This window comes from Rhamphochromis longiceps, linkage group LG17 (assembly GCF_057381845.1).
Source record: "Rhamphochromis longiceps isolate RC_006_pf linkage group LG17, R_longiceps_female_GT1.1, whole genome shotgun sequence".
Taxonomy (NCBI): Eukaryota; Metazoa; Chordata; class Actinopteri; order Cichliformes; family Cichlidae; genus Rhamphochromis; species Rhamphochromis longiceps.
In genome coordinates, this window is record NC_140573.1 from 40,443,161 (window position 1) to 40,455,177 (window position 12,017).

A 12,017-nucleotide genomic window follows, 5' to 3' on the forward strand; every position below is an offset into this window, starting at 1 on the left:
GACCCGCTACGGCAAAAGTCCGTCTGAGCCTCCGCTGTGTCCTCGACACATCCAGGAGCAGTCGGTTAGTTGATGTGAGTGGAAAAGCAAGTGCAGCTCAGAGAGGGAAGGTCGGGGAAGACCATTTAAGCACTTTAACTGTGCAGCCAGTTAAAAGCTGTGATCCAACATTTTGCAGCAGCTGAAGACGACACAGGGCAAAATGGTAACACCAGTATATAAAGCTTTACAGTAATACAACCAAGTTGTAAAAAGGGCACGGATTACTGTTTCTTTGGCTTTCTGTCTCAGCTGAAAGAAGACAAAGGTGAAGACAAAGCTGACTTTAATTGCAATTGTTGTATTTGGGTTTTCTCTACTTCATTCTACTTTTACAGAGTAATTATTTAGTGTCTGTGGCTGAACCTCAACACACAATGGCAGAAAAACCCTTGACAGACTGGGACAGTGGTCTCTTGGATTGCTTTGAGGATGCGAGTACTTGTAAGAAGAAGTTTAAGATCTTTTTCTTGTCATTTCTGGGGTCTTAGGCACTTCAGACATGTTACCACTTTGGTGATGTATTTCTGTTTTTCAGGCTGCTATGGTTTCTGGTGTGGCTCCTGCCTCGCCAGCACCGTTGCAGGAAGGTTTGGAGAGAATAGCTGTCTCCCTTTGTGTGATACATGTTGCTCTGGTGGATTAACAGCCTGTGGGATACCTGTTTGTGTTCCTCCTGCAGTCTTGTCTTTAAGGGTTGCCATGCGAAACAGATATGGCATCAAGGTATAAAGCAGTGACAATGAGACAATGTCATGAAGCAGAAATGGAGAAAGAAATAATGGTTGTACCGTCTCTCTGCAGGGCTCTCTCTGTAAGGATATTGCAATTTCCTATTGCTGCGCCACGTGCTCCTGGTGTCAGATGCATCGTGAGTTAAAGCATCGTAAGCAAGGCCCCACTGTGGTCAACATACAGAATAACAACATTGTGAACATGCAGCCTGTTCCAGTCATGCAGGCACCCATGATGATGCCTTCACAACCAGTGCCAGCTGCTTATATGGCTCAACCAAGATTCACTGTGGTCTCACAGTGACAGAAATCCGAGTTTGTGTTGATGTTTCTATCAGTGAAATGAGACAATGAAGTCATTTTGAATTGAGAGTATCGTTAAATATTTCTATCAGCTTCCTAATAATCATAAAAATTACATTTAGTTTAAATGCATGAGTCGCCTTTTTAGATTAGTCACTGCATAGCTTCAGTAATAATACAGAGGATTGAATTTTAGTCTATTAATTTTTCTGCTAATGAGAAAAACATACTTGCATGTAGAGAGCTAAACGTGGTGTTAGATCTGCTCTGATGTTAAAACTGATGTAAAGTGTTTTTTCATCAATAAAAATATGAAATCCAAGACATTTATGATCATTTTGCAATCCTACTTTAGATTCACCAAACTCTGCCTCAGATCAGTTTACAGTTTACTGAGATTGATGAAGACCTGATGTGCTCGGCACAGCTTTCATGACACCATAAAGATCAAACAGGAGTCCTGCAGTGGCTTTTTTTGTTTTTTTAATTTCACTCCTCATTAATTTGTCTTTCTTAAAATGTGTCTAAGTGTGTGCTGTGTGGCAGGAGGAAGGACCCAAATGCAGGACTATCAGACGGAAAAATTAAACTCAATTCAATTTTATTTATATAGCGCCAAATCACAACAAAAGTCACCTCAAGGTGCTTCATAGGTACAGAGAAAAACCCAACAATCATATGACCCCCTATGAGCAAGCACTTTGGCGACAGTGGGAAGGAAAAACTCCTTTTTAACAGGAAGAAACCTCCAGCAGAACCAGGCCCAGGGAGGGGCGGGGCCATCTGCTGCGACCGGTTGGGGTGAGAGAAGGAAGACAGGATAAAGACATGCTGTGGAAGAGAGACAGAGGTTAATAACAGATATGATTCAATGCAGAGAGGTCTATTAACACAAAGGTGAGAAAGGTGACTGGAATGGAAAAACTCAATGCATCATGGGAATCCCCCGGCAGCCTACGTCTAAGGGAGGATTCAGGGTCACCTGGTCCAGCCCTAACTATATGCTTTAGCAAAAAGGAAAGTTTTAAGCCTAATCTTAAAAGTAGAGATAGTGTCTGTCTCCTGAATCCAAACTGGAAGCTGGTTCCACAGAAGAGGGGCCTGAAAACTGAAGGCTCTCCCTCCCATTCTACTTTTAAATACTCTAGGAACAACAAGTAGGCCTGCAGAGCGAGAGCGAAGTGCTCTAATAGGGTGATATGGTACTACAAGGTCATTAAGATGAGATGGGGCCTGATTATTTAAGACCTTGTATGTGAGGAGCAGGATTTTGAATTCTGGATTTAACAGGAAGCCAATGAAGGGAAGCCAAAACAGGAGAAATCTGCTCTCTCTTTCTAGTCCCTGTCAGGACTAGAAAAGGTTCCTCGATGGGTATCGTTTAGGTTTTATCCGATACCGGTGCCAAACCGGTACTTTTGAAACTGTAACAGTGCTTAAACGGTGCTCAAACCGGTGTTTAAAGAATGGAGAACACAAAATTGGTCCAAAAACCTCTCATGTTTAGCTGTTTTTTTGTAAAAAGATAACAATGTTAGCCTTTTCTGCAGCTATGGGGCATATATGGTATCACTCTTGGCTGGAAGCAGTGCTTAAACAATGAAAAAAAAAAAAAAAAAAAAACACACACTTTGTCCAAAAACCTCTCATGTTTAGCTGTTTTCCTCTTTTTCTTTGGTCATTTTAGCCTTTTTGGCCAGGGTGAAGGGAGCATCTGCCATCAAACAAGAAGACAGCTGCATGTAACTACGACGGTGTTTGCTAGTTCACCTTACATGCATTAATGTAATAACGTGGTTAGCCTACTCAACGTAAATTACACACGAACAACATTAAGCTACTCACGCAGAGAAGAACGGCTGCTGCTGCATCATCATCCTCATCATTTCTGCTACACTGGCAGGGCTAGGGGCCAGGACTCTCCTCTTCGGGTTTTTGGGGGATGTTGCTAACTCAGGGTCCGATAACAGGCAACCCACCCGCAGTAGATGTGCTCGGTGTGAGGTCTCGCAGCAAGCTATCAAATTCAGTGCATTTCTCGGCTTTTAAAAAAACGCTATGCGTCGCCAGGTGTTTCATCGGATTCGAGGTGTTACCTCCTTTGACAGTATCACAGTATCAGCTTAAAGCACTTGTTGCAGGCTGCTGAGTTTGCCTCTTTTGCCTACTATCCTCGGAAACGTAAAATGATTGGCTAGAATCTAAAGTGTATCACAGCTCAGGAAAAAAAAGCACCGAAATAAAGCAGCGAAATGTGCGCTGCTTTTCGGTCTGGTTACTACCGTTTATGTCAGAACCGGTGCCATCATGGCACCGGATTCCGGTACCCATCCCTATTCCTCACAGTGTTACTGGAGGCCAAGGTAATGCCATCCAGAGTAAGAATCTGCTTAGATACCATATTTCTAAGATTTTCAGGGCCGAGTACAATAACCTCAGTTTGATCTGAATTAAGAAGCAGAAAGTTAGCGGCCATCCAGGTCTTTATGTCTTTAAGACATTCCTGCAGTTTAACTAATTGGTGTGTGTTATCTGGCTTCATGGACAGATAGAGCTGGGTGTCATCTGCATAGCAGTTAAAATGTATGCTATGTCTTCTAATGATGCTGCCTAAGGGAAGCATGTATAATGTAAACAGAATTGGTCCTAGCACTGAACCCTGTGGAACTCCATAATTAACCTCAGTGTGTGAAGAGGACTCTCCATTTACATGAACAAACTGGAGTCTATTAGATAGGTATGATACAAACCACTGCAGTGCAGTACCTGTAATACCTACAGCATGTTCTAATCACTCTAATAGGATATTATGGTCAACAGTATCGAACGCTGCACTGAGGTCTAGCAGGACAAGCACAGAAATGAGTTCACTGTCAGAGGCCATAAGAAGATCATTTGTAACCTTCACTAAAGCTGTTTCTGTGCTGTGATGAGCTCTGAAACCTGACTGAAACTCTTCAAATAAGCCATTCCCCTGCAGATGATCTGTTAACTCAAAGCACAGCTTTATTTGCTGAGAAAACTCACGATAACCCAAACTAGAAACTCAAAGCACAAAGCTCTAAGGGGAAAACTGGAAACAGGGAACTAAGATGTTACCATAAACACAGCACCCTGAGGGTACGACGCAGACACTAACACATCAAAATAAAACAGGAAACACAACAGGCACAGAACCAAGCACATGGAGACTAAATGAAGAGAATAAGAAAGCAGAAATAAATGTTCACTAGAGACAACACACCAGGAACACAGGGGAGGCACAGAAACAGAACATGGAGCACAGAGACAACAGTAACTAACAGTGACAGGAGGTGAACAACACACAGACTCAAACACAGGCTGAGGTGACGCGACTAAGATCACTGAGCTAAAGAAACCCAACAACATGAACAAGAATAATCAAAGAACATAATTACAAAGACTGAAATACAAATACTGGGTCTTTGTGACAAAATGTCTTTTATAAATAGCAACACAGAATCCAAGTGGAGTAAATTAAAAACTCACGTTTTATATGTACTTACAATGATGCTTGGTGTCAAAAACAAATCTGACAAGATTCAGTGATTACACAGCACAGAGGAAGGACAGTAAAGAAGGTCTATAAGGAATACCGAAACAATGATACAAATACAAACAATTTGATTCTTAAACAGCTGATAACTCTCTGGGTTTACATTAAATCTGTGGTAAGGAAGGAGGGCATATAGGAATACAGCTCACCGCAGACAAACAGCCAACAAGGTGAAACATCAGGAGTTCTTTGCTGTGACTTGCCTAACAAGTAAAACCAGGAAAAGAATTAAAAGTAAACTTCTTGGGTGACCTGACTATTTTTAGACTGGAGTCAGAAACGGATGTACTTTCTCATAAAACAAGAAGAGAGAAGAATCAGAGAAGTTTACTGCTTTGTCATTTTTTCAAAGCAGTTTTGTCACACAGTGCCTCCCTGTGGTCACAATTGGCAATTACATAACACAAACTCTAAATGTGACTTGTGTCACTGCAAAGTGGTGTACTGCGACTGGATAAATTAAAAAGTGAGTTAAAGCATTACAAGAAAAACCGTCATCAGTATAGAGTAACCCAGTTAACATGTGGCCTTTCTCAGCTGTGTAGTCAGTTGTTTTTGGTTTTATTCCTGTTCTGATAGCAAAACGAGTTTAAGAATGTTGAACTGAATCAATAAAGAGTTCAGGCCCCATTTTCAGTTTTATCTTACATCCTCTGAGAAGCTTTTGTGCTGTTGCTGTTTGTTTTGTTTTATTTAAATCACTGTTTCAGGTCGAGTCCAACAGCTCTGAAACTGAAAACTAACAAGGAACTAACCTGTTGTCACGTCATCAAATTAGGAATTGAATATCTGCGTCACTTAAATGACAAAGAAACAATGACCAGCAGCAGGTCTATGCTTAGTTAAGTCATCTGACTCTTTTAATAGCTTAAAGATTGAATAAAAGAAATCAGTTTTAAGGTTTAACTATTACCTATCATTTCCTCAGTGGTAAATCAGTTCGACCGCTTGTGAACTTCATCTATGCCAAACACAAAATCCAAAGCATGCAAAGATCCTCTTGAATGAATGAATCTCTGTCAGTTTGAACATGATGTCGTACAAAACAGAAAGCATGGGCTTAATTTGACCTGGAAACTGTGTGCAGATAAAGAGCTTATCAAATCACACTATCAATGCAAACAGCTTCAGAGATCTCACACATGGCCGACTTATCCACTGTAACACAGCAGTGTCACAGGAGGCGTGGCTTCCAAGCTGGAAAAGATTGTTTAACACCAGTTTATTATTTTAGCCATTGTGAAAAACACTGTTAAGTGAATGCTTCACATAAGTAAAACGTGTAAAGCTAAAAGAGCCTGCCTGAGGGTCTGAGGCGGCGCTGTGGCTGGTAGGGCTGCAACAATAGGGTTATACAGCTGGGAGCAAAATCTAAACTCCTTTAAATGAGTTAAATCTCAAACACGTCTTCTGAACAGTAACCCTGAGTGTTACTCAGCTGAGTGCAGGAGGAAGACGAGGTATTCAGAGGAAACCTTCACAACCACAGGGAGACCAACCAAACTCTACTATGAAGGGATCCAGCCAGGGCTTGAACCAAGATCCCTTGTTGCAACTCCTCCAACCAACGGCCGCGGCAGGCAAAACATGAGGACACAGATGTTGCGCAACAATAAACACATGAGATGCACTTCTGTACTATTTTCTCCTTTAATTCCACGTTGTACTGTCCACTATACAAAACCAGTACATGGGATCAAACAGGATACAAATGCACAGACTGCACAAACATGAACACAACTCACAAACATTACACCAATTGCTATGTCAAACTACAACATCGGCCTATGGCATCAATTAGTGCACTAAACCAAACTCAGGCTGCATACAAAAATGCATCAAAATGACTCAAGCTGTGGTCAACAGAAAGTTTCCCCTCATGTTCAGCCTACCTTTGTGTCATCAACATCATGTGTGGTGAACAGGTGAGTGCAACCACCTTTATCACCTAACACACCCATGAGTCACGCCCCACACCCGTGCACCAATACAGTGTTTGCATTTAAACCAACCCTCTTAATCCAAAAAAGGAACGACTCATATGGGTCCTACATCCCTGATCATCGTAGGGGTTACATTGCGACACCCCTCGTGATCGATGAGAATCCACCAAGTAGAAACCACGTGTTTATTATATTATTTTTATATATTTTAAGCCATAAAAAACCTTCCCCACACCCTTATAAATAATTTCTACACCCTTAGTAAGTGAACCGCGATGTGGCGTGAGGATACGCTACATTTTGTAAATACCTTGGTTTAGCAGCTCTCTTCTGAGCTGTAAGAAATCCACCTTACACTGGGTAGAATTGAACTATATGTAATAAAACTAGTGATTTCATTAAACTTTGTAGTTGCTTGTTGGTCGTCTCCTCTGACAAAGATTTTTAGAAGAAAATGAGTGACTCTTTTTCTCTTCCAATTGCTAAATAAACACACTTAAGGTGCAACCAACTTCATTAAAGGATGATAAAGGCTCTGATCATTTCATTGACAGTTTTGCATGGCCTCATTGGCATACACTGACCTGCAGAGACACTCAATTCAGTTCAATTTTATTTATATTGTGCCAAATCACAACAGTGGTCACATCAAGGTGCTTTATATTATAAGGCAGAGATACTAATACAGAGAAAACAAAGTGATGTTTTTTAAATAGTGGTTTAATCACTCCCAGCTTGAAGGCCCTTTGTACGTACCCCATTAACAGAGATAAATGATGACATTGTGGTGGACCACTAGAGGGCTCCACACACAACTGAATACAAAAGTATTCAGAATACAAAAGTATTAAGTTGTGTGGTGATGAGTAATAAAGTAATAAACCAGGTTTGTTAATCGAGAGCTCTCCTGTGTTCACCTCCACAACTTTTTATATTGAATCATTTAACCAATGGTAGAACGTCTTTAAGGATCCTTTTAGGAATGGGGTATAACAGACACACTGATGGAGCTGAGGAAACTATGTTGTTCTTTCTTTGTGATTGTTTTATGCTTAAGTCAGTTTTGGTTGGTTTGTCGGTCTGTGAGCAGATACAGTTGCTATGGTGATGGGGTTTGGGGTCACAGCAGGGGGAGAGAAGCTGCAGGGAGGTGTGTAAGACTGCAACTCTTTCCTGGTTGCAACGCTGGACAGTCATGTGATTTCTAAAACAGAGATATTGCACAAATGCAAAAAATCAAGCCTATGGACAGGATTTCTACTTACCCTCTGCTTGTTGGTAGGTAGATGACATTTTTGTCCCAAACCAGCACACTCGTACTGCTGCATTTGTCTTAAAACCATACTTGTGTGCATCTGCAAATGGATATAGTATAAGTTCAAATAAAATAATGAAACTTTGAGAATCTAAATGTAATCCTTCAAATGTACTAGTTTACAGTGTTATCATTTTAGCTCAACAAGGAAGTGATATCTGGAGAAACAAGGAAAAAGAATCCATGCAACAGACACCTACTCATAGTTTGGCACATTTCAAACATGCAAACATCGTTGCTATGTAGACAAAGGCTCTGTTCATTTTAAATATCAGATTCACCCAAAGACTGCATGAAAGTGAAGCTCTGCCCCACAAAATACTACAGTCTCTAAATGTATTATATTGGGTGTTTGTGGGCATTCTCCACACACAACAAAAAACACTTTGACCGCGGTTAAAAGAGAGAAAGATGGTAAGCACACTGATGTAAACTAAACCCTAACACCTCTACTAGGAACAAGCATAACCACAGGTCAACTTTCCCATCTCTGTTTTTCCAAGAAAACTCAGCAAACTCTCCATAGCCACAGCTCTTGGCTCTCTTCCTCCATCACTTTCACTTTCCTGACTTTGTTGATCTATGACCACAAATAAGCACAAGAGTTACAAATTGCAGTAGTTTTCATGCTGAAACTCTCAATTTAAAAGTGTTTTTAACAAGCTGCTTTTAGTGATGATGACAGGCTTGATCTCGTAGCCTTCATCCTGAACCCAGAGTTCTCTCAGTGGTTACAAAGTTTTACTAAAAGGCTACAATCCAGCAGTCAGTTATACGTTTATTCAGTTATTCATTCAGTCCCTTGCTCTTTTCACTCACATGTATTAGAGCGTTGCTCTTTAAGTCTTATTTGTGTTAGTAGTAGCCAATATTTACATCAAACCACTGGTTTTAGTAGTTCACTCTTAGTCACTTCACCTCTGTGCAGCCAATTTAAAATACTTGTTTGAATATTCAAATACATTCAGTACCAGTCATGCTCACATGTCCAATGGTTTCACTGGACTGTGTGTCATGACCTCCTTTGATAAAGAAGAACAGAGTGTGACTGAGTGCTGGAGAGGAGAGACATCAGAGTGCAGAATAAGAAGTAAGTGAAGAGTTTGTTGTGTCATCTTTTTTTTTTTTCTTTAGTGCTTGATGTTAATGATGCTGCCAGTTCAGTTATTTCATTTATCAGAGATTCTGATATTTCACTTGTTTAGTTTTCTTTATTATGGATGGAGGGTGAATATACAATAGAAACTTAACCCTTTCATGCATGAATAGTGACAGTGTCAATCTGGATTTCTTTTCTTAAGTATTTTTATTCATCTTTAGACATGAAAAAAAAGATTTTTGATCTTCGCTTTTTTAAAACATGTACTTTTCAGAAGAGTTTAACATCTCCACTTAGGTGGACAACTGGTTGACCAGTGTGCGGCAGGGTACGGGGTTACACATCAGTGTCCAATGTAGTTTATGTTGAAGTGTACCATCAATAGCTGACCACTGTAGTGACACTGTGCCTTAAAGGGTTAAATAGAAATATAAAAACGTCATAAATTAGCCTTGCAATCAATCGGACTATGTTAAAGTAGCATATAACATGTCCCGATTCACAAGTGATGTACCCTAAAAAAAAAACCTCAAAACTTGTAACGTGTAACTATTTATTTGCAAGAGTATTCATGGAAAACTCAAAACCTCCACATTTCATGTTTTCATGTGCTCTCTTTTTATATCGTTTGCAAGTTGTTTGCATGTTTCCCTCCATCCTATATGTTACTCCATTTCCTGGAAACAGATTCAATTCTGTAATCTTGATAAAGTAATATTGTAATATTGTAATATTGATTATTTTTGGCACTAGACAAATGAAAAATGTATCTAAAATAAGGGTTAATGGAATTGAAATTGAAAGAGTGTACGAAAATAAATTTCTTGGAGTGATAATTGATGATAAGCTGAGTTGGAAGTCTCATATAAACTATGTGAAAACAAAAATGTCAAAAACCATTGCTATTCTCTATAAAACAAAGCATGTCCTGAACAAAAAATCATTATACACACTTTATTGTACTCTGTTGCTTCCATATATGACTTACTGTCTGGAGATATGGGGTAATGCATATAAAACGAACACTCTTCATATTTTCAAGTTACAAAAAAGAGCTATAAGAATTATAAACCAATCAAACTATATAGAACCAACTAACATTTGTTTATTAATCTGAATACCCTGAAATTTTATGATTTAGTTGAATATAAAATGGCACAGATAATGTATAAAGCACAAAATAACTTGCTTTGCCCCAGTACTCAGAAGCTGTTCAAAGTCAGAGAGAGTCAATATGACTTAAGGGGAACAGATTTCTTTAAAAAAAAAAAACAAGATGAGGACAAATATAAAGCAGAGATGTGTTTCTGTTAGAGGAGTTAACCTGTGGAATAGTTATGACAGTGATTTAAAAAGGTGTAGTTCATTTTCCTTGTTTAAAAATATGTTTAAAAATAGAGTATTAGAAAAATATATAAATCAAGAATGAAAAGAGCAAAAAAAAAACAAAAAAAAAAAACAAACCTCTTGATTCTTTTGCTTTGATGTAGTTACTTATCTAAGGTGGAAAGTTTTTTTTGTTTGTTTGTTTGTTTGGTTGGTTTTTGCTTTGTTTTATTATTTGCTTCGAGCCCTGTGTACAGGAGCTGCATGCAAAAAGATATTTTGTGAAAAGGGTTGGCGTAATAAGCAAATGCTTCAGCCAGTACCTTTTGATTAGCCTTGTCTCGTGCTTTCTTGCTTTGTGGTAGATCTATGTTCTGTTTTCACTGAGATATTTGAATGCTAATCAATAAAAATCAAAATTAAATTTTTTTTTTTTTTAAAACAGTATACTTATAATCGTGACCAAACATTTAACAGTACAATGTTAAAAACATCAACAAAGTCAAATGCAAGGAATCCATGTACGTAGATCTGCACTGATACCCAAGCCTGCAATGGAGCATGAAGGAGAGACGCGTAACTAAAGCCAAATGGGACCAGACGTCACCTGGCTTAATGGGGTCCGTGTCCTGGTTCACAAACATGTCAGATTTTGGGATATTCTAGAGATATTCTTATTAATAAATACATTAAATATAAAATAGAATTCAAACATTTTTTAAAAACATCAATGTCGTGTTTTCAATAAAACATCCGTAGTAGTTAGCAAGCTTCTTTATTTTAACGTGGCTCACATCCATGTACGTAAACATAACCTGCCGCTGCTTCTACGACACAGTATATATCACAATTTGGTTAGACAGCCCCCTAGTGGTGAAGCTGAACTACCCACATAACTCCTATCAACACATCCCCTTTTCTTTAGATGTTATCTGCTGAACAACACTATGGAAACATACCTAACATTGCATAGCTTGAATAACATCACAAACACTTGTGACAGTGTAAACTACGGAACACACAATAATGCAGAAAGTTCCTTTTTGATATATGCATATATATCTAGCTATATATGTATACACCAACATATACATATATATATATGCTTAAAGGTTTAGTCTATCAGGTGGCTTGATAGAGCGTGCTGATCTTCTGACAATGGGTGACTGGTCTCTTTGCTCCACACTGTCCTTCACGGGTGTTGTTGGTTCAGGTAGTGTGTTGTTGTCATCACACTGTCCTTCCAATGGTCCCATTGTCTTTTGAGTGTACAGTAAACTCCTCCGATTTCTCCTTAATATCAGTCCATCTTCAGTTTTCACATTGTACGATCTTGGGTTTACCTCCTCCAGTACAGTTGCTCTCTTTTCCCAGATGTTTGCATCTTCCACTCTGACTGCTTCATTGGGTGCGAGTGGTTTTAGACTTTTTGAGGACTTGTCAAAGTTGACCTTTTGTCTCTTCTGCAACTGTTTCATTTTGTCTCTCACTTGTTTATGTTTCCTGGTTGTTGTGTAAGGAAGAGTGGTCCGTAGTTTTCTTCCCATTAATATTTCTGCTGGTGACTTGCCATGCTCCAGTGGTGATGCTCTGTAGCTCAGTAGTGCCAAATAAGGATCTGCCTTACCATCTTGTGCTTTCTTTAGTAACTGTTTCACAATGTGCACACCTTTCTCTGCTT

The 12,017-nt window shown here is 39.2% G+C and overlaps 2 protein-coding genes across 2 annotated transcripts in view; one reads left to right on the forward strand and one right to left on the reverse strand.

Moving 5' to 3' along the window:
* Positions 1 to 398: 398 nt before the first annotated feature.
* On the forward strand, positions 399 to 1,328 carry LOC146650222 (placenta-specific gene 8 protein-like). The gene is made up of 3 exons (XM_085386341.1): positions 399 to 483; positions 578 to 765; positions 844 to 1,328. Exons 1-3 carry the CDS (start codon positions 417 to 419, stop codon positions 1,075 to 1,077), a joined length of 489 nt encoding a protein of 162 aa, XP_085242467.1. The 5' UTR covers positions 399 to 416; the 3' UTR covers positions 1,078 to 1,328.
* ttc4 (tetratricopeptide repeat domain 4) overlaps positions 877 to 12,017 on the reverse strand; it is a 31,660-nt gene continuing 20,519 nt past the window's right edge. The window contains exon 11 of the mRNA XM_085386339.1: positions 877 to 940. Coding sequence (XP_085242465.1) covers positions 916 to 940 — 25 coding nt within the window. The 3' untranslated portion in view covers positions 877 to 915. The remainder of the gene's footprint in view (positions 941 to 12,017) is intronic.